We start from the raw sequence: 24,043 nt of genomic DNA on the forward strand, positions 1-24,043 counted from the left end.
ATACTCTATAACGGGTCGAATAAATGTTTTATAAGTGTGAATGAGAGTTTTTCCAAAAGTAAGTGGTAATAGGAGTCGGGCTCGATTTCTGACCCTATCTAAAGTTGCCTTTAGATCAAGTTCCCAGCTGAGTGTCCTATTGAATAGGACACCCAGATAGGAAGCTGTCAGGCTAGTAGTAGCGAGCCTTTGTCCCATCAGATACAGGGGAAATTGATCATCGCTGTTGCGAATGATTCCGGACGATATTTTAGAGCTGCGGAACACAATTGTTTGTGTTTTTGCAACGTTTAGAGTAACTCTCCACATATTGCACCATTCCTCGATACCGTTTAAGAGTTTGTGCTCTTCTAAAGGTTCTCTCTGGAAAATAGCCGTTCGCTGTAGTGAGGAGGGCAGTGTCATCTGCATAGAGATACAGCTCATGGTCGATGCGGTTACTTATATAGCTAATCGAGGCGCTCTTCTCTCGAACAGTTCCTAGTAAGGCTTGTTGTGATTGGTCTTGTCCGTGTATAGATAGGAGTCCTACTGGTCGGTCTTGTAGCCTGATGTATTTTTGACTTTCTCTTTAATACCCTTTTCCATGGTCCATTTGTGATAATGATCTCTTTGGTTTAGACTGTTGGGATTTTTTTCTATAACTATGGATTCTCTGATTTCGCGTTTTCTTTTAATTTCAATGTTAGCTAGCATGGTAGTTTGGTTCAGCCATATCCTGTGTTTGAGACATGTTGTGCAAGGACGACGTTTTTCTCTCCTTTCGATATTCTTCTCACATTGATTCTTCGGTTACATTGAATCTCATATACTCCTTGATTTTCTAACGATATTTTTGTTTTGGCTGATTGTAAAATAGTTGAGATTTTTTTGTCGGTATTAAAATTGTTTTTATTTTGTGTTTTCTTAACACCCTCCCTATTTACTGTTGTACCCTACATATGGTAGAACAGTTTTTGCAATCAGTTTTGCGTCGTCTGTTGGGTCCTTTATTCTTTCTTGAGCATTATGAGCCTTTTCAATGGTATATGTTGAGAAGCCGTTTTCTCTTACCGCTATTTTCACATTATGCACTTCTTTATTTTTATGTTCTTGGTCCAACAGTCTTTCGGATCGTGTCATCAGGGTTTTAATGACTGAATGTAATTGTGCAGGATGACAGATGATATGAATCGGCATGTAGATATCTGTCGGTATGTGTGGGTTTTCGGTATACTGATTGTCCTAAGTGCCTGTCTTCCTTCTTTATTATTAACACATCTAAAAATGGTAGTTCTTCGTTTTCTTCCAGTTCCATAATAAACTGGATTTTATGGTGGATATTATTGATGTGTTCTAAAAATACCTTTAGTTTTTCTTCTCCATGTGTCCAGATTCTAAAAGTATCATAAACGTACCTAAGCCAAAGTTTGGGTTTTATAAAATGTCCAAGAAAGGACGTTAAGAATTCAACTTTATTTGGTCTATACTCCCTCTTATATTATACTTACCAGTAGAGCTTTATCTGTTTCAAAAGCCTATTGAAAAACATTGCTACATTGGGCATACGTCGCGTCGCTTAAGAATTTACGTGTATGTTCACACAACCTTACAGGAAATATTAAAAAACAAAACATATTCTATATATTTTCAAATAATCATTCATATACATCACAGTCATAATACACAATACTTATACACTATAAACTTTTACTTATAATTAGCATATCTCTCATATATCAACAAATCACTTCGTGTTGGCTGAAAACCGCCATGTTTCCCGACTTCTATATACTTTTTATAAATGTCAATGGACGCCTCAGACACCTTGGGAGGAGTAACTTGAAACACCGAATCTGTAGACAGTTCGTGTAGCATTTTTTGATTCACAGTTATCGACTGGAAGACGTTTTTGGCGGTACCGTTGGCTTTCTTACCGATAAGAACATATCTGCAATAAAAAACTGAACCTTAAAAAATATGGAGGATATCATATACAGTGTGTAAAAGCCAAATGGAATAAATTCATTATTTAGGTTACTGTACATATTTATAAAAAATCCCGAAACACGTCAAATTTAAATTATACTTGACATTCTTTAACTTGAAAATGCAACCCCTACCTTCAACCCCCTTAGAATGACAGGTACAACCCCCAATTTTTAAAATAGGAAGTATAGGCTTGTGATATATCGTTTGAAAGGTCTTTTCATTCTCCATTCAAAAATGTTGTCGCTTTCAAGTTTATTAAGATTAATTAAGATAAAATAAATTAAAATCATGTGGTTACCGAAATTCGCTAAAATATACTCAAAACTTATTTCCCGTTTAGGTCTTGATAATGAGAAAGTGAACAAAAACCATAGCAATGTGGTTTTTAGATGGTAACCATTAAAAAACGTTAAAGAATTTCCGTGGCAACGTTATTTTAACACGCATTAGTAAATTGTTTTATTTAAGTTGTCAGTATTTTAATTTAAGTAAAAAGTTCGTTCAATTCAATTCTGAAAAATGGTTAGATTAACGGAAATGCATAAAATAACAGTTTTACAAATAATTGGTTACGGAGATAACACCCGAACACAACAGGAAGTAACTCGCCTATTTCATGAGAAATTTCCTAATTTACCGCCTATATCCCAAGGAACAATAAGTAAAATAGAGAAGCAGTTTCGCGAGTTTGGTCATGTAAGGCAGATAAAAAAAGCAGCTGCCAATGCACTGAGTGATGAACTCAAATTAGATGTGTTGCTTGAGTTTCAGGAAAATCCACATACATCGAGTAGACAGGCATCCACTACATTCAATGCTAGCCATACATCGATAGTAGACATATTAAAAGAAAATAAATTGCATCCCTATAAGATGATACCTACTCAGGAGCTCATGGAAGACGATTTTGATAGAACTTTTTTTTGTGAGCAAATGATCGACATGTTGGATAACAATATTATCCAATTAGAAGACGTTATGTTTTCTGATGAGTGTACTTTTTCACTTAACGGTCATGCTAATCGGCAAAATTGCCGTTACTGGGCCACGGAAAATCCTCACTGGATGAGAGAAGAACACACTCAATACCCTCAAAAGGTTCATGTTTGGGCAGGGATTGTAGGAAACAATATCATTGATCCCTTTTTTCTTTAAGGGCAACTTGAATGGCAACAATTATTTGGCACTACTTCAAAATGATGTCATTCCAACGTTGGCAAATTTATATCCTGATCCAGGAAACCCTCAAGTTCCAGCGAATACGATATGGTTTCAGCAGGATGGAGCACCACCACATTACCAACTTAATATCCGGCAGTACCTCGATACAATATTTCCCAATCGGTGGATAGGGAGGCGAGGATCGATTGAATGGCCAGCGCGATCACCTGATCTTACATTATTAGATTTCTTTTTATGGGGATATGTGAAGAGCCATGTGTACAAAACCAAACCTTCTGATTTAAATGACTTAAAAGAACGAATAACGCTTGCGATTAGGTCGATCACGCCTGTTATGTTAAATAATGTTAGAAGACAGTTTTATTTGAGATTAGGATGTTGCCAAGACGTTCGCGGTGAACATTTTGAATATCTACTTCATTAACATTCATAGTTCTTTTTCGTGTTCTACATTTTATTACGTTTTGCATTGCATTTTAGTTTTTGATTGTATTGTAGCGAATTTCGGTAACCACATGATTTTAATTTATTTTATCTTAATTAATCTTAATAAACTTAAAACACCTTTCAACAACAACAACAAAGACCTTTCAAACGATATATCACCTAGCCTATACTTCCTATTTTAAAAATGGGGGGTTGTACCTGTCATTCTAAGGGGGTTGAAGGTAGGGGTTGCATTTTCAAGTTAAAGAATGTCAAGTTATAATTTAAATTTGACGTGTTTCGGGATTTTTTATAAATATGTACAGTAACCCAAATAATGAATTTATTCCATTTGGCTTTTACACACTGTATGTTTGCAATACCGCGACTACTTCTTAAGCAGTGCTGTTGTATATTTGGTAAATTGGAGTTAGGCAAATTTAACAGCTTATTTTTATTGTATGTTGATGAATATAATATTCGATATTTAATTGATAGATTATATTCGATATTTCTCATCATCTACGTGAATATAAAATACCTACGTAAATAACATAACGACAATAAAAACTGATACATACTTTTTGTACATATGGATATCTTCTGGGTTCGGTTTTTTCAGCTCAGTACCATAAACTTCCTTCATAGATGGAAACAGTGACTTAAAAGTTATAGGTTCCGGGCTGCTCTCCTTCGAAGAAGCTGCTAATGAGTCGTTTGTGTTGGAACTTTCCTCTTCGTCCACAGTCTCTTCATCTGAACTAGAACTATGCATAAAAATAACAATCATTAAATCAAACAGCAGTAAGAGGCAAACTTGAAATAAATAGATATGTTTCACGTTAATAGTAAGTTGCTGTTGTGTATCAGTATGTAAAAAATAATAAAACAAGGCACTTCATACTTACACAACAGATAACTTAAAGAAAAAATAGTAAAACAGCATTTACCTTGTACTGGAAGCTGTTGACGAACAAGTGGAACTTTGACCAGTAAGTGATGGATTCTTCATCGGCGCAGTCTTACTGTTGCCCTCTTCTCGCCTTCTCACCGGTCGCACTCTTACAGTAAAAGGGCTGTAGTTGGTGGTAAAATTAGGCATGAAATCTCTTATTGAGTTTGGGACTTTTAAGGCAAACACATCGCTAAGCATCGTCAACTCGTACGGCCTGTAGTATTCAACGAATGAGTCAATCATCTCGGCGTCCTGAGAATGGACCTGGAAATATAAGTATGTAAGTAAATACTGCGAGCCCCTTCCCATATCAGTTGGCCCAACGCTAGGTTGATAAGAAAATTAAATTTTAGAGAACAAAAATAAACGCGCAGCGTAAATTTTGAAGTTTTAATGCATCGAACATTTTTGAATTTCCTAATTATAGAAAATATTTTATAACGTAATGAAAACTATTGATTAAACAAAATAATAATAAATTAAAAAAAAACGCATAGAATTGCAAGTTTACCTCTGAGTTACATCCCCTTTGTTTTTAATGACATCCGCAATTCTTCGAGGCATAGTTTTTACCAAGTTCTGACAAAATTCTAATGTAAACGAATCCCATATTTCTTGCAATTTTAATCATGATTAAAGGTGAATATGATTAACTAAACATTAATTTCACATTCTCTTTATATACATATAAAACTTTGCTATTTTATTGCAAGGTTATTTATTTTGAAATGCTGTTAATCCGTTCCAAAGATTTCCTTTCGTTATTCTTGTACATATATATGAATTTGTATAAAATATATAACTATGTTAACTATACCATTTTTATATAGTGAAATTTGTGAACAACCGTTCGCTCCCCGTCCTTTTTTTTCTCTCTTTGCTGGTTCCCTAAACGATCCCGCTCATTATTTCCAACAACTGAGCAACGGTGCCTTCGATACACAAAATATATCAGTGCCCTAAGACTACTTCCAGCATGGTTTACTGTGTGTTACACGATGGAGAGAGGAATGGGATGTCGTCAGTAGTTTTGGAAGATATTGTGCAACAAGATTGTCTATAACTGCATGCCACGTTTAATAAAACTTTTCAAGAGGAATGCTGACTGATAAAGTATCACTACTTTATGGTAATGCCAGACCCTGTACTCACTTTGGACTCAATCATGTTGTTTGGATGGGACATTATGACTCACCAAACCAACTCCCGAACCCAGCACTCAATTAAAAGACCTCTTGAGCGGAGAAAGCTTTTTGAATAATGAGGAAATCATAAAATTATTGAAAAAAAAATTGGAGCTATAGGACAAGATAATATAAAATGCCCAGACTTCAAAATCTATTGACTCCAGCGAAAAATTGTATTCATTTTTCAATTTTTAAATGATTTAAATTGAAACTTACGGTTCTCCTAATACAATTATTGCAGTTCGGAATGTTTTTTCGCCTATTCTATGCCTGATTTAGCACCATTGGAATGTTTTTACTTTTCAAAAAATCGTGTGGCAGTAAGAATGTGCCATCTTCAAAGAATTAAGGTAAATCAAAAGTTTTTGTGGTGTTTTCGTTGGTTTTTTTGGGAACTTTTTCTTATTACAGAATATTATTATACATACCTGAATTAGTTCTGAACAAGCCTTAGTTAGATCGTTGTACGCATACGGCAGACTCTTTAATACCCCTCCATCCCACCACATCGTCAACGGTTTCAGATTAAAAAGGATCGGTTTGTGATGGAAGTAGTAATCGCTGGTGAAATCCCATATCTGTGGCTTGCCTTCTTCGGGTTGGAACAAGCCCAGGAAGAGGTTTATGGCGTTCTGTTTTTCTGCGTCTGAAAAGGTATTGCTGTAGTATCTGCTAAGGGTCTGCATGATGTCGTTGCCTTGCGACGTCCATGGCGCTGTCTTTCTGTAGGTTTTAATTCGGTGGACTAATTGGGAACCACCATATTGGAGAGCTAGCGTATCTCCGTGATCTTCATAAAGAGATTCCAGCATGCGCACACAGTCGGTATCGAATTCGAGGTTAGGAGTATCCAAAATGCCTAGAGCACACAATTGGTAACCTAGAAAGACAAATGTGATAATAAAACATTAAAAGTTACTAACACTGTGTTTATTGGTTGACATATAGCTGTGAGTTAAGAACACTCTCGGGAATGGAAAGATTCTATATGAGAGCAACCTAAGTAATAAAATCCTCACGATCGTCGTATATGCCTTTCCCTAAGTTTGGAAGTTAAATCTCAAAAATCATAAATTAAATAACGATCAGTCTTTGTGATATGTAAAGCAGTCTTTATAATATGCATCATTTAAAAAAAAAAAATAATAAAAAAATAAACAGCGAAAAAGTGTTGTATGGACATATTTTAATACTAATACGAGTACTTCTGTTTTTTGTTATAAAATATTAGCAACATACAGTGTGTCCGTAAGGTATGGAATAAATTCGATATTTCCTAAATGAAATTAATTCTAAGCAATAATACAGAACATTCACGAGTTAATACAATTATTGTACTACTTAACTGTTATTGAACGTTATAAAAAATATTTACTATTTACTATTTCACTAAAAACTAGTCGAAGGCTACTTTTTTGCAATTGATAATAAATAATTTATTTTCGAATCGCATATCTTTCAAATTATATTCATTAGACCCCCAGTATTATACTTTTTTTTGGAATCAGCTCATTTTTATCGATAAAAATCGCTAAAAATGTCATAAAATATAGGGTGTTAGATTTAAAAAAAGAGCAAGAGCCGATGACGTCATCACCTTAATGTGTATCACCTTGTAAAATGAAATTTTATTGTAAAATGTAAAACATTAAATTTAAAAATCGACGTGTTTTAGATTTTTTTAAAAAGGCTTTTCATTTAGGAAACATCGAATTTATTCCATACTTTACGGGCACACTGTATACTCATCGAGATACTGAAAAAATACAGTCAATCAAAATTTTCAAGCAATGCTGAGTGACAATACAAATAAATAATCTGCACGAAAATTAGTACGTATGCGAAACAAAGTATACTAGAAAAAATTGATACCACTTAGTTAAAAGTTCTATATTATTTTTGTGAAATTCATAGTAAAACATCATACCTAAAACACACTTTCCAATAGCAAACTGAGCAGTATTGGTCCTATCCAAGCAGTCCACGCAATTGGTCCTAATGATCCCAGTCTGCAAGCTACCAAAATCATTCTGGTATTGTCCTACAACAGTATTTCCTTTCTGGTTATAAAACTTGGGCTTGTTGTGGAAAATCCCCACTTTCATGACAGCATTCTTGGCGATTTCGGCAAGGTGTCCCATCACGTTGCCATTGGCTTTGGTTTTCCTCGCCATATCGAAGTGCTGGTAGATGATCTGGTGTTCCACCGGGAGAAACTGGTTGAGATACTTTATGGCAGAGCTGAGCTCGTCGCTGAGTAGGCGCTCCTGTTTTTTGCGTTCGTGTTGTTTGACTAGATTGAGTATTATTATAGGTGCACCGTACCTCTTTAGAAGTTCGTTAAAATGAGCGCCTGCTGTTTCTGCGAACGGATCGTAGAAGTCTATGGTTATAGCCGGTTTGGCGACCATCTTTCCCATCTCCTGTTTCCAGTGTCCTAAAAAAATGTAAAACATATGTGAGTAGATAGGTTAGAAAAACACACTGTTGTTTAGGAAACAATATAAAAAGAAAAAATGAATTGACAACTTACCTGGAATAGAACCCCTCATCTGTACAAAGGACGTAAAATGACTCTTGTTAAAATACGATATACTACAGTCATGGACCATCTGCTCAGTTTCCACCTCATTGGCTACATCGCCTTGAAAATTTGCACCTCGTTTTAAAAATCTAGTACCAGCATATCTGCAGGACCTTCTAGCAATCAGTGTCACATAAATAGAGCGCCCAAATACATTTATATTAGATTGGTCGATGAAACCATGAATTATATAAAGAACCCAGTCAGGATGGAGCTCAGCTTTCACTGCATCACTGGAAAATGAGAAAAATGCTAAATAAATACTGCAGATTTCACAAGCTTAAATAAGGTCCTACCTTAGTAAATGCATATTCCATACAAACTTATTATGTGGTTGTGTTCTGACTCCGTAATTTTGAGTTTCTCCATTATCTGAGCTAGATGAGTTGGATATTATAGAAGAAGAGAGATTGTCAGTGCTCTTATCACTCAAATTAAACTCTTTTTCTTCTGACTCACTGGTTGCTACAAATCTTTTAGGGTTTGTGAGGTTGTGTTGGAGGGTGTGGGTCAGATCATAACTATAACTAAAAAGTGAAATGGTGTTAGTAAAATATGGTATTCAAAAATATAGTACAGAAGTAGAAAAAGTTAAAATAATCAAATTAGATCTTTTTCTCTGTTTCCTATCACATCATATACTTTTTGAAGGTTAAATATTTTCATAACTATGGAACTTTTAGACCTTGTTGAGTTTTCAACATTTTAAGTATTTTTATTTTTTATCTATAAAGTTTAGGTAGGTAGGGTAGAGGCACCACTTAAGGCCACTACCCCACCTATGGCCATTTCACTATGATTCGTAGGATAATAAGCATGGCGTCCATCAACCAATAAGCTTGAAGCTGCTAAAATGTCAAATAATTATGTAGGAAGTGGGAACAGTGACAGAAACCTACCTAACTGATCCATTCATTTCATTATTGATGTTTGAGTGGTAGTGTGTTGCACGTGCCGAGCTAACTAACAAATTTTCTTAAGAAACATATCTGATATCATCGTTTTAAATCCAATACTATATGCTATTTTTTCTTCATTAGAAGTGAGAGATAAGGTAAATAGACACTTTTTATTTTATATTTTTTGTTTCATTATAATTAATAGTATGATATTTGAAAAAATGAAGGTGGCCACAAGTGGAAACCGAAAATCACTATTTACCTACTTATGGCCAATCTGCTGGCCACAAATAGGTAAACGAAATCCACTTTTGGCCAAGTTACTTTTCTACTAATGTAGCATGTTTACATAAATATAGCTACTTTATTTCTTTTAGTGAAAATGCCAAATGCCCTTAAGAATAATAAAAGCAGAGTAGAAAAAGTAAGAATACCAAAATTTCAGTATTCACCTTCAAAATTAAATTTAGCATTAAATGCCATATCCGAAGGAATGCCTGTGGCCACAGCCAGTCGTCAATTTAAAGTTCCGAGAACTACTTTGCGCAACAAAATATCCGGAAAGTCTCCAAGAGATTCAGTGCACTGTGGATTCGATTCTCACTTGGGAAAAGAAACTGAAGACCTCTTAGTTGAATGGATATTAAATTGTGCAAAGATGGGATTTCCAATTGATAAAGACGGGTTATTGAGTTCGGTACAAAAACTTGTTCGAGAGTCAAATATTAAAACTCCTTTTGTCAACGATCGTCCAGGAAAAAAATGGTATTACAGCTTCCTTAACAGGCACAAGCAACTGTCCCAGAAGAAAGCAGAATACATTCACGGTGGTAGAGGCGCAGTAACTGAAGAGAAAATACGTAAATGGTTCGACGAGGTTCGTATGAATTTAAGCGATATGAGTGCTACCAGTGTTTTAGATCATCCAAAAAGGATTTACAATATGGATGAAACATGTTTTTGTTTAGCCCCAAAAAGTGGTACTGTAATTGGACCGCGAGGAAAAAACATCTATGATGAACGAACCTCATCAGATAAGGTAAATGTAACCACGCTTTTCACAGTAAATGCAGAAGGAAAATTCGCTCCTCCTTTGACACTTTTTAAATATGACCGGATTCCGTCCGCTGTATGCAAAGCAGCTCCTAAAGGTTGGGGATTAGGGAAAAGTGAAAGAGGCTGGATGACTGCAGAATGTTTTTTTGAGTATTTTTCAAACGTTTTTGTACCCTACCTAAAGGAGTCTCAAATAGAGTTCCCCGTTCTTGTCTTTTTAGATGGACATAAATCCCATCCGACCCTATATTTAAGTATATTTTGCAGAGAAAATCAAATAATTTTAATAGCATTGCCCCCTAATGCTACTCATATCCTCCAGCCTTTAGACGTCTCTGTGTTTGGGCCTATAAAACAAAAATGGAAACATGTTCGAAAATATAAAAAAATATATATATATATATATATATATATATATATATATATATATTTTTTTAGTGGATTTTCTTGGGCTTAGGTTCATAAAAAAATTTTTGATTTGGTACTAAGGCATTTTCATATATTTATTCGACGTTTCGGCAGGAAATCCATGCCTTTTTCAAGAAGTAATATTGACTAAAAAAACATTTTATGACAGACATAATACGATTTTAAGGGTTAAACTTTTGACTTACCAAGCATGTAAAAATTTGTTACTAACAAGTAGACGTCACAATTAAAATAATATTAAAAACATAGGACATACCCACTAAGTCACTACATGTAAATATACATGTAGTGACATATATATATATATATATATATATATATATATACATATACATGTATATATATATATATATATATATATATATATATATATATATAATAAAAGATAGAAAACAATGGTCAGGAGATTACTAAATCATTGGCATTGGCTCAGTTGATTGATGATCCAAAAATGACCTCTAATATAATATCAGGATTTAGAGCCACAGGTCTGTACCCTTTTTCAGAAAATAATGTGGACTACAGTAAAATTATATTGAGAAAATCCGATATGTTTCAAACTAACGATATTAACACTGAAGCCACAGTTTTCCTTAAATATTTAGAATCAAAAATTGATGTGGTTGTCCTGGACCAATTTAAGACAACAAAAAGAAGAAACCATGAATGGGAAGGTAATGTTGAAGATAAATCGCTGTACAATATTTGGTTTCAAATAGCAAACGAAGTAGAAATTCAACCAACCGAAAGGAGAGATCCGGTTCTGGCGAGAGAAAATCCAGAACCTGATAATAATGCTCTGAACATAATGCTTCCAAATATATGTCTCCTGGTATCTACTACAAATGATAATATGGTAAATGCTGTGTTTTCGGAATCTTCCAATTCTGATTATTTAGCCGATCAAGTTCCGACTACATCGACTGCTAGCAATATTGTGATGGATAGCAGTTTTCGCCCAGATAAGGTAGAAGAAGTCAAACGTAATATTTTTTTTGCACAAAAACCGATTTCTTCAACAGTATTTTACAATGTGCTCCCGTACCCTCAACAAAAGGAACCGGACTCAAAGAAAAAAAGGAAAAAAGAATATACACCAAGTGTTGTCACATCTGATAAGTGGGTGGAGTATCATGAAGAATGAGAGAAACTTAAAAATGATAAAGAAAAAAAAAGCAAGAAAGGAAACAGGCTCGAGAGCATAACAAACAGATGAAGGCACAAAAAAAAGTCGAGAAAAAAACAAAAGACAACAAAACTTAAAACGACGAAACCTAAAAAATACGATCTAGATTCAGGCTCTTCTTCAGAAGAACATGAAGACTGGGAGGAACGTGGTAGTAGTGGAGACGATGTTGACTTCATGGAACCAGAACCAGAAAATATTCAAATGTACGATACCGATGATCTGAAATTGGGGAGACTTTGTGCTTGCCAGATTTAAACAACTGGGTAAAAGATCGACGACAACATATAAATATGTTGCCAAAATTATAGATGTCCTTTCATCAGAAGAGTATGAGATACAATGTTTCAAAAGTGCCAATGAAGAAAAAACTGTGTTTTGTCCTATAGAAAATGACGTTTGCAGTATAGATAAAGGCGATATTTTGGGAAAACTACCCGAGCCTATTGTCCAGGAACAAGGAAGAAAATTTAAGACTATTTTTCCAGGACAATTAGACATTTATGAACAAATATGAAATCATAAGTACTATTTATAAAAGTTTTAATTATTATTTTCAATACTTTTTACTTATTTGTGTTACCATAAATTTATTTTGTTTTACCTATTTTTGTAGTTCAATAAATATTTAAGCACAAATATCAACTTGTATCTCTATTTTTATTTAGTTCTTGGGTGGCCAAAAGTGGGGAAAGTGTATGGCCAAAAGTAGAAACACATGGCCAAAAGTAGGGATTTTTGTTGTTCAAAATATAAAACATTATAATAATTTCAGTATGAATTGAATCTTTATGATCAGTTGATCTCCTAGCAGAGCAGATTCGAAAGTCAAAATGGCATTGAGCGGAAAGATTTTATTCAAATCCTACATGTTTCTCAATAGAAAAATAATAAAGAAAGTTCTTAAGGTGGCCATAAGTGGTGCCTCTACCTTACTGAAGAATTACATCTAGTAATCCTATTCAAGATTGATTGGAAGAAGACAATTTAGAACTATTATCAAGACTCTTTAACAGTATATACAAGACTGGTACAATTCCACAAGATTGGTTAACATCTACGTTTGTGCCAATACCCAAATCAAACTACGCAAAAAAATGTAACGACTTTCGATTAATAAGTCTCATGCCCCATATTCTGAAGCTATTTCTAAAAATTATCCATAACAGAATTTACAAAAAATGCGAAGAAGATATGGGTTCCGGAACAATTTGGCTTTCGAAACGGTATGGGAACTCGAGAAGCTTTGTTCAGTTTCATTGTTCTCATGCAAAAGTGTCGGGATCAACAAAAAGATGTCTATTTGTGCTTTATAGATTATGAAAAGGCTTTTGACAAAGTCAAACACGATCAGCTAATAGAATGCTTGCAAAAAAAGAACCTGGATCCAAACGACATTAATACAATACGTGAACTCTACAGGAACTGATACTGAAACCATAAACATCCAAAGAGAAGTTAGACAAGGTTGTATACTATCACCATTATTATTCAACATCTCAGAGGACATCTTTGCACATGCTCTAGATGAAGCAAAAGAAGAAATAAAAGTCAATGGAAAAATCGTGAACAATATCAGGTATGCCGATGATACAAGTACTGATTGCTGGCAGTGAAGAAGAACTACAAATTCTGTTAACCAAAGTAGTGCGAGAAGGAGAACTATACGGCCTTAAAGTGAATGTAAAAAAAACCAAAACAATGGTAATTTCAAAAAACACACCAGTTATAAACATACTAGTCAACAACAATATAGTTGAACAAGTGAAAAAGTTTAAGTATCTAGGCTGTTGGATACATGAAACCTTAAATCAAGAACAAGAGGTTAAATGTAGAATAGAACAGGCAAGAAACACCTTCTTAAAGATGCGACAGTTACTCACTACCCGTAATCTTGATTTGCCCCTACGATACCGCATGATAAAGTGTTATGTATATAGTGTACTATTACACGGCGTGGAAGCTTGGACGTTAACAGTCAGCTCGTTACGACGTTTAGAGAGCTTTGAGATGTGGGTATTTCGTCGTATGCTGAAAATTCCATGGACCGACCGCGTTAGAAATGAAGAAGTTTTAAGGCGTATGAATAGAAAACGTGAACTCACAGAAATTGTCAAGAAGCGTAAAACGTCTTATCTTGGACACATAATTAGACACGACAGGTATAACTTTCTTCAGCTTATTATAGAAGGGAAAATAGAAGACAGACGCGGCCCGAGTAGACGACAAATGACCTGGCTGCGCAACATCAAAGATTGGATAGGATTAGACTTTCAAAGTTTAATAAGGAAAGCCCAAAATAGGGAAGAGGTCATCGCCAACCTTCGCTAAGAAGACGGCACCTAAAGAAGAAGAATCCTGTTCAAATTAATTGAAAAACTGCAGAATGAGGTTAATGATATGAAATTACAGAATTCTAAAAACCAAGAAGATATTCTAAATGAGGTGTTTGAAACGAGAATAAAAAAACTTAATAATTATTTATAATCTAGCAGAACCTGTGAATAAAAGAAATGCAGTTTCAGATGATTTAGCTACTATGACCTCAATTTTCAAGGAGATTACTTAAAAGGATATTAAAGTTGTCAAAGCTGTAAGATTTGGTAAGCAAAACAAAAATGGTGCTCGTTCCCTAAAAATTGTATTAACAAATTCTTTTGATGTAATGAATATTTAAAAAAAAAATTAGATTCAGGTTGCTAAAGCAAAAAAGATATTTATAAATTCTGATCTCACTCCCCAGCAACTCAACAAACTCAATGAAGTTAAAGAGAACCTTAAAAAATGTCAAGAACAAAGTGAGAAAGATATATTTATAAGATATGTTTGAAATTTGCGAAAATGATAATTCTGCACACAAAACTAGACATAAGGAAACATATAATAATATAAGCTCACCTCCTTTATTAGTTTATTATCAAAAAATTGGTGGATTGACAACTAAACTAAGATCTCTGGAAATTAGAGTGTCTTGTAAATAATTTGTTAACATGGGATTGTAAAGATTTAATTGATGTTCAACAACATGGTTTTTTTAAAGGTAAGTCTCCATGCATGAACTTAGTATTGTATACTAGTTTTATTGCTAATTCAGTCGAACATAAGAGTCAGGTTGACGCTATCACAGACTTCTCTAAAACCTTCAATAGAGTTAACCATGATCTGTTAATTACAAGGCTATGGATTTGGAGGTAAAATACTTAAGTGGATAAGTAGTTATGTGTCTGGAAGGTGTCAATATATAAAATGTATAAATTGTTTATCTCAGCAAGTATCTATGACCTTAAGAATTCCTCAGGGGTCTCATATTGGGCCTCTCTTATTTAATATATTCGTTAATGATATATCATCAGTCACTAAAAGTAGTAACTTTCTAATATTTGCTGAAAATCTTAAAATATTCAACTAGAATATAACCTAGTTGATGCCTCTTTGTTACAAAATGATCTTAAAAGCTTAGCTAGTTGGTGTGAGGTATATATGCTATACTTAGATATAAAAAAATGTTTTAATATTACTTCTTGTAGATCAAGGAAGTTGGTAAATTATTGTTATTGTATAAATACTTTTAAATTCTTAAACATCATATTAATGAAACTTCAACTAAAGCGTTGAATATGAATAGGTTAGTTCAATCTACAAGTACCAAGAGAGTTCAAAATAAATTTTTGAGGGTAGGTGCTTACAAAATTGGTTTTATTAGACAACAATACACACAACATATAGAAGGACTGAAGCAGATTTATGTTTCCTTCATAAGATTATGAATCAATCTGTTGAAGATCCAGAGTTACTAAGTTTAATAAGTTTTAATGTTAATACTAGAAAAACTTATAATACTGAGATTTTCAACATTCATTCATACTACAAACTATGGTCAAAATAAACCCATAACAAGATTTCTAAAAACTGCCAATGAGCACTGCAATAGTTTGGAGCTATTTGGAATACCTACAACAACATTTAAGAAATCAGTTAAGGTTTGGAGTATGATTATCTAATTCCTAAGTTAAGTTCCTAATTTAATTTAGCTTAATTCTAATGCAAAATAATGAGAGAAGAATAAGAAGTTAAAAAAAATGCCTTCCAATGGCAAAAGTCTAAAGTAGTCAACTAGATAAACGTATTAAAAAACTATTTATGTTAATAAATCTTACCTGTAGTAAAAATTACTAGCTAAATCAATATTCTGAAACATTTTCACATAACGAGATTCGTCAGAATGTACTACTCTCACAGATTCATGTGGAATGTAAACCATTGTTGTATCTTCAATCTTATATATTGTGTAATGTCCAATGAGAGCCACTCTTCTTCTTTTGGTTATTAGAATGATGTAATATCCCTCAAGAAACTTTATAAATCCTACAAAAGTATCAAAATAGTAAAAAAGTTGTGAGATAGAGGAAAAACAGTAGCAAAAACAAGAACACAAAGACATCTGTATATTTGTATGTCTAAGGAAATAAACAAGTTGATTAATAAAATATTTCTATTAGACCTTGATTAAGAGATTAGGTATGATTTAAAAATGAGACATATCTGTATTTTAATGTATTTTTAAACAAAATATACCAATAAAGCTGCCTACAATTTCCATCTCGGTTCAAATGATATATATTTAAAGCTCTTCAAGGATATGTCTGCGAGACACTAAGTACTAAAACATACTCAAGATGAGCATACTAAAATGTTTTGTGTTTCTACTTTTAAACCTTACATTGATACACTGATTTTTTCTGGGAAATTATGTATTGATGTTGTAGTAAGATGGCTTTCATAAAGTTTTTATTATGTGAAATCTGCATCTACATATTGTTGTAATAACCCAATAACACTAACCATCTAAAAGTCTTCAGCAAACATTAAAGATATGTAGTATTTTTGACGGAAAGGTCATTTATAAAACAAGTAAATAAGAATGGCCCTAGATTGCTACCCTGTGGAACTCCTAAAGTTACTGAATAGTAGTCAGACAAACTTTCTGCCTACTAAATAAGAATTTAATAATGATAATGCATAATTATGAATACAAAATAGTAAACCATGCAATAAAAACCTGGATGGTAATAGAGAAGGGAATCAAAAATTAAAAAAATAATATTTAGAAAATCATCTAATAACTATACTAAAATACTAAACAGTTAGTACACTTGACTATTAACAACTTGACTATCCCAATGGTAACATATGTGTACTCATAGTCTACCATTTCCAACGCTATCTTAAGATTAAAATAACATCTACCATTGAATTACATTTGATTCATTAACTTACTTATTAGGGGCACATTTAGGTTCTTTGAACTATATGTGTTTTATTGGACAGTAAAGTTGTTAATATTGTGTGGTAAATTCTGTTTATGTGTCAAAATGTAGATAAACTTACCAACAATTCCAAATGCTGATATCACTTTGGAAAAACCACCTCCAGCTCTTCTATTTCCAGATTCGATCATACAAATTAAATTACGTATTTCTTCTGCTGTATATTCGACTTTGTCGTCGTAAATTTCCAAGTCTTTAGCTTCAGTCCTATCAATCTTCAACACACGAAATCTTGTTTGTGTGTTATTCGAACCAACCAAATAAAATTTCTAAAAATTAAATAATACTATAGAGTAAATATTTGTACAATGTGTGGCTAATTGTGATATAAATTAGTAACAAGTGGATATTCTAAGCACAAAATAATTTTTCTATGTTGATTTTGAAAATCGGTTTAAATTTATGCTTCAAAACTATCTCTAGGTATAAAGAAGGACTTACTGCTTTGGTTTCATATAGAGCCATTCTCTGAATGGAATTTATAATGGGATAAAATACTATTCCACTGTTATCCATGTTGGGGGTGTTGTTTAATAATACAATACTTCCAAAATTTCTTTGTTGTTAATATCATTCAATCAATTCTACATTTTTGTATTTTATTTTGAATCCTGGACAAAACTTACTGCCTAAACTATAATCATAGATACTTCACAATTCATCAAAATTAATTAAAATGTAAATAAATTATAAAGTTTATCTAAATATTGACAATTAGTTAACCTCAAATATTGTTTTTAGTTTTTTTAGCTGTCGCAATTGACAAGTCTATTTTTCTTCATATTTCTTCTTAGGAACAGGAACTTCTTTAGCAAAATCTTTAACTGGAGATTGTTTTAAATAAAAAATAACCATGAATCCTTATTATCATCATTCTATATGTATTTTTCTCAACGTAAGTTAGCTCTCAGAAATTATCTTTGTGTAGATTATCCTCAAAACACTTTCACAAAAAGCCCAGTTTTATTATAACTCTAGAGTTAGAAATGTTAACACATACCAGTTCGCCGTGGAAAGCAATTTTTTGTTCTCTTAGCAATAATCTAAATAAAATATATACTTGAATCGCATGGGGCCAATATTAGAATCAGTAATGAATATACTCTGGTCCTTGCCAGAGTCCATGAATATACTCTGGTCCTTGCGACTTCTACTGATTTTTCTTTTATTTATATACCTATTTGCTATTATTCCAACTCTATTTGTTAATGTAACCAAAGTACCTACCTTATATAACAATTTTCTGGCAAATAAAGAAAAATAGCTTTACATATACTTCCCTGACAAACAATTTTTGTTGCATGATCTTTTAGATCTTATGTCACTGTTAATTTCACCAAAATTTAATTTGGAGATTGACATGTTAACTTTCAGCTGGGTGTTATCGGTAGTCACAAAAATTGTTCATAATCATTTCATAACACATAAAAACCCGAAGGGAAAGTTAAGCAATTTTAAAATATTTGAACATGTAATATTTCTCCTAGTAAACTATGAAGTTATTTTCATCTACATTTGAACTGGATATGTCTTACTTTTTGCCCATTTTTCTAATTAGTAAAAACAATCTGATAAAATAAAACACGAGCTTCTCGAAATGCAATATCTTGGTGTTATAAGATGTCTAAACATTACATAGACAACATACTTTCATACTGAGGATAGACACAGGAAATAATTAAAAATCACACATTCCATGTTAAACTTTTCTCTTAGCTCTTTTAAAATGAAAAGAATATACTTAACATAAATTTTAATAAAAAAAAATTTTATATATATATTTAAAAAATCTGGTATATTAGAAACATAAATATTTTTAATGATAAGTATATTCATCTCTAACTTTATCTTTTTTCATTTACTATTATTATTTGGAATAAGCCACAATTTTACTTTAAAATAAGTTTATTTGATGTTTTGATTTCCACTTCAGATATCGTTCCCAAATTCAAAACAATAATACATATAATGTTTATATATAAATAATAAGATACAACAAAATAGCGTTAAAAAAATATTACCTTTTTAATTGCCTCTCTAATTAATCAACATATTTTTATTTCTGATGCGACATATCGACATCACATGGTGTCATCTGATGACAAAAGCTGGTCTTTAAAAATCACCTTTCATGGGTATCTCTTTTTGGATCACACACCTCTTTTCATTACAACCAGTGATCTCCCATATCACTGATTACAACTATTCTGTTCTATTGTATATATTAACTATGGAGCTTTTCGCTTTGTCTATTTCCTGTAGTTTAGCACATATGATAAAAACTTGAAACTACAACTTTACAGCCATTAAAATGGAGTTAAATCTATTGAATATATCGACTTAAACAAATTGCTATTGGAAAATAAAAAATTTTCCCCCACTCACAGAAGCTTTGTTGAGACTACAATTTGTTTTGTAAAAGTAAAATAAAATTTATATACATACACTATTCCCTTTAGAACTCCAAAAAAACCAGAGTCATAATACCCAATGATACAGAACCTCATCCTTCTAAAATCCATATTGGGTGGTTTTACCAACAAGAATTTTATTAAAGATGTAAAAATAAAAATTTAAAATAGCATAATCTCAAAATCCTTAATATAATAAACAACTTTCTATGGCAAATAGACTTTACAGGACAAATAATTCAATTCTAAATGAGCTAAAAGTCAGCAAATGGCTATCCAGCAAAGTTCATCTCCAACAATTAGAATTCTTTGGACATGTTATGAGAGCAGACACAGAAAGCATGGAAAGACTTATTATCCAAGGAAAGGTAGAAGGCCGAAGATCCCCAACAAGATGGATCAATCAAATTACAGGGTTATGTAAAAGACCTATGCATGAGTTAAAAGAAATGACCAGACAGACAATATAGAACATAACGATGACTACACTTCCTCTGGGGGGTCATGATTGAAGAGAGAGACTTAACAGCATATACATTGAAAGTGTCTTTATATTCTTTTTGATTTCATATATTTTCCTAAACAAAGTTAAGTTAAAATTACCTTTTGAAAATAATCTTGAAACAAAAATCTTTTTTTTTTTTAGAAAACAATTTCCAGATTTGATATTGAAACATCAAACATTAGTGAGTTAAAAATGTAATTTTTATTAATGGTTTAATCCCCACATAAAAATGTCATTTAACTTAGATATGCCTCAAGAAAACAGTTTCAGAGTCTAAATAAATTACTAATTAGTGATACAAATCAGATACTTATTAAAATAGGTTTTTTTTTGTTGTTCTGGATATTTAAAGTACTTGTTCGATTTTCTTGAATAGTAAAAATGTCTCTGAATCCACGTAACAACATGAAAGATACTCACATATCTTGGATGAGATAGATGCTGTCCACAATACTAGATTAAATATGACAAATACAAACTAACTGCAGTGATAATTGAAAATCTTGGTATATTGTTTGTTCATTGAACTGTTTATCATATAACTAAAAAGATAATTCAATGCATGCTTAGTCTGTTAAGACATCTGGGCTCCTTGTAAAAATATAATCTTCAATTGATCCATTTTATTAGCAACATGTAAATTCTCACAATATCAACTTTATTTCGTACAATACTGGTGAAAATAAGAACTTTAGATGCATATTTTTTATTTATGGGACATTATTACCTGAAACGGGACTAGAAATCAAATGTAAATTTTTACATGACAACTGAATTGAAATGTTAATGCAGGGAATTATAGTTAATATAATTTGCAAGGAAATTTTTTTGCAACATGTGAACAAGTTGAAAATTAGAAATGAGAGTTATAGCCAAATAGTTTCAGATAAGAATAAAAATACGAGTTGCTATGGATATAAATTACCCATGGTAATCCTGGCCATAGTTTTAGTTTATTCAAAAACAACTCAAAATTATGATAAGCCACAAAATGTTTAAATGGTTTACAACCACATGCACACAAAAGTCAAAAGGATGTGTCCTGCATTGCAGATTATCACAATATAGAAATTGTTTAACAATTAACCTCACAATACACTAGATTTAAAAGTCAAATAAAAATGAAATATGGAAATTTCATAAAATATTCAACTAACAAGTGGAACATGCTCCCTGAAAGGGCAAAATCCTAGACCGACCAACTTATATTATAAAATAAAACACTGTTTAGGATGGATGTTATTTCCTATAATTAGTTAAATAAATTTTCAAGTAACATCTGGAATTGTAAGATATTAACATTGTAAAAAATAACCTCATAATAGTCTATTTTAGCTTCTTCTTGGGGCGCAAGTTGTTGGTGTGTCCACATTTCTTCTTTCTGCAGTTGGTGGCTCTTGGGTGTAATCTGGCGTAACATTTACGGCAGATCATTTTCTCGCAGTTGTACTTCATAGCTAAAATACGAAGGGAAGGTTCGATGAGACCTCCTCTCAATCGGAGCACCAAGTGAAGGGTGGATTCCTTCTGGATGTTGTAGTCAGACAATGTACGTCCATCTTCGAGTTGTTTTCCAGCGAAGATCAAACGTTGCTGGTCTGGGGGGATACCTTCTTTGTCTTGGATTTTAGCTTTTACATTTTCGATTGTATCAGATGGCTCAACCTCGAGGGTGATGGTTTTACCAGTGAGAGTTTTCACGAAAATTTGCATTGTGGAAGTTTCTGGAATATAAATGACGTTTATGAGCAACGTTTGTCAATTCATGGCTATTCTAATATTTAAACAAGAAAATATCAATGTAATACACTAATTTAGAAGACATTTACAAATATTTAGGGCTAATATTATAGAAAAATAGGTAAAAAACACTTACTTATTCCACAACGTGCTAACTTCCGAATGAAAAAGACAAATGAAGTCTAGTTTATAAAGAATTTGATAAGTGACATTTGAAGAACACATTTCCGTTACAAAAAGCGTGGTAAATTTAAAAGTGGAAAAACACTTAATCTTTTTCTAACGTTTATAATAAAAAAATTGCGTAAGGAATTATAAATACTAAAAAAGACGGTCTATTAATATGTAAATAAGTTAATATTTGGATGTATATATACGCATTTATGAAGATTCTCTTAAGATTACGCCTTCTATGTTTTAGACTTTTAGGTATGCCACCCAACATACACATTGATGTATTATGATTTACATACTCGTACAAGCGTCGAAATTTGTTTAATTTATACAAAGAAATCAAATATCTCTGAATTTATATAATTTTAAAAGCATTTACTTTATTAGATATTTTAGATCTACACCGTTAACTAAGCACAAACTCTAGTATTGGTGGTAATATTTTATACATTTTATATTATGTACTTCTATTTTTAACTATTTTTACTACTTAATTTAATATCAATTTCAATTTGAAAGCTATATTTCTTTATTTTATATATATGTTTTTACTTTTCTATTTTTTTGCAAAACTTTTTGCAAATTTTTTGTTTAACAGTTAATATTACATTCTTTAGCAATTATTTTTTTAGTTTAGTAAGTAATTTGTTGTTCATTGTTTGTATCATTTAAAGAAAAGAGTATTTACTAATATTTCTTCGTAATATATAATTCCTTGTCCACAACGTATCAATATATTGATTCATTGTGATACAGAAAAGAACAACTATCTATCACAATCTTGCAGTTGATGCTTTAACAACTGTTGTATATGTACGTTTGTACACTCAAGACAGCCTGGAGTCGAGGCCATTCACCTATATCAGTATTCTTCTCTAGTTGATTCGAGTGAATAGGCAGCATCCAGCAGCATTTGGCAAATATACCTACTCATAGGTAGTAATAAAGATCTAGTCATAACTATGTACAATTCATTCAAAAATATAGTGTTTGCAGAGTTCAAAACCGTAATTAATGCAAGCGAAATGAAATCATTTAATTAATATGAAATATTGTTTATTTTTGGAATAAAATATGCAAATAATGTGTGTGAGAATACGAATAACTAATTATCCAAACTATATGTATAATCACATTATTGGTGTTGACGTTATAGAGATCTGCCAAACCGGGACTGTTTGTGGGCTGTATTTAAATAAAACTGGAAATCTAACAGGAACATAAATATGTTATCATAACTAATCAGTCGAAAACATTTTTCGTGATATAATACATAGAAATATTGTAGATTTCAAAGGGGTCCAAGTATTGCAGTTTTCTCTTTTCATGTTTTCGCATTGTGTATTTCTTCCTATTCTTTATTATTCTTCAAAACTTCTTCGTGTGTTATGGTTCATCCATGGTATACGTATCATTCTATGATAGCACCAACGATAAGATAGCGGTTTATGTAGATCCGATTTTTTCAGCGCCGTACAATAATATGAAGAATATATAGCATCGTAATAACCTTGTGCTTAATTCTAGTGTTACATCTCTCTATTTTTCTTTTGTATATTTCGATCATCATATGCTAAAGCACAAGCTTCTTGCAAAATTCATTCATTATTATGTTTGCTGTTAAATATTTAGTTTACTTTCCTTGGGCAAGTTGAATCCACTTTCTATGAATTTTTCCTACAAGATCTTCTTTTAGAGCAATTTGGTAACGAATAGTCACTCTAAGAACAAAAACAGTGACATAATTTACCTTCGGATATAATATCGCCGAGACAAATCTCAATCTTATAATTCAGACACTGTATGTTTGAATATAGTGTATAAGTGTGTGTACGATCGGTATTTATCCTGCAAAGGTACGCATAGAAGTGATGTTTAACAGCTGTGTTGTCTAAAACAAGTTTTTTTTATTGTTCAAACGGTCACCGGAAGTTTTTGAGATACGTACAATTTGCATAAGACGTTAGAATCTATTATTAGGACATTTAACTGCAAATTTTAAGAAATCTTA

At 32.3% G+C, this 24,043-nt stretch overlaps 2 protein-coding genes across 2 annotated transcripts; both read right to left on the minus strand.

The window, feature by feature from the left end:
* Window positions 1–1,605: 1,605 nt before the first annotated feature.
* On the minus strand, window positions 1,606–17,958 carry FIG4 (polyphosphoinositide phosphatase FIG4). Its single transcript, XM_072537545.1, has 10 exons — window positions 17,644–17,958; window positions 17,264–17,471; window positions 16,033–16,240; window positions 8,602–8,832; window positions 8,255–8,538; window positions 7,649–8,158; window positions 6,150–6,601; window positions 4,530–4,798; window positions 4,161–4,346; window positions 1,606–1,930 (listed from the first exon to the last, which is right to left on the minus strand). The coding sequence occupies exons 1-10, from the start codon at window positions 17,716–17,718 to the stop codon at window positions 1,690–1,692; spliced, it is 2,664 nt and encodes an 887-aa protein (XP_072393646.1). The 5' UTR covers window positions 17,719–17,958; the 3' UTR covers window positions 1,606–1,689.
* Window positions 17,959–21,344: 3,386 nt separating this feature from the next.
* Window positions 21,345–22,100, minus strand: RpL40 (ribosomal protein L40). The gene is made up of 2 exons (XM_072537557.1): window positions 21,995–22,100; window positions 21,345–21,842 (listed from the first exon to the last, which is right to left on the minus strand). The coding sequence occupies exon 2, from the start codon at window positions 21,829–21,831 to the stop codon at window positions 21,445–21,447; it is 387 nt and encodes a 128-aa protein (XP_072393658.1). The 5' UTR covers window positions 21,832–21,842; window positions 21,995–22,100; the 3' UTR covers window positions 21,345–21,444.
* Window positions 22,101–24,043: the final 1,943 nt, after the last annotated feature.

The sequence above is a fragment of the Diabrotica undecimpunctata genome, chromosome 1, assembly GCF_040954645.1.
Source record: "Diabrotica undecimpunctata isolate CICGRU chromosome 1, icDiaUnde3, whole genome shotgun sequence".
Lineage (NCBI taxonomy): Eukaryota > Metazoa > Arthropoda > Insecta > Coleoptera > Chrysomelidae > Diabrotica > Diabrotica undecimpunctata.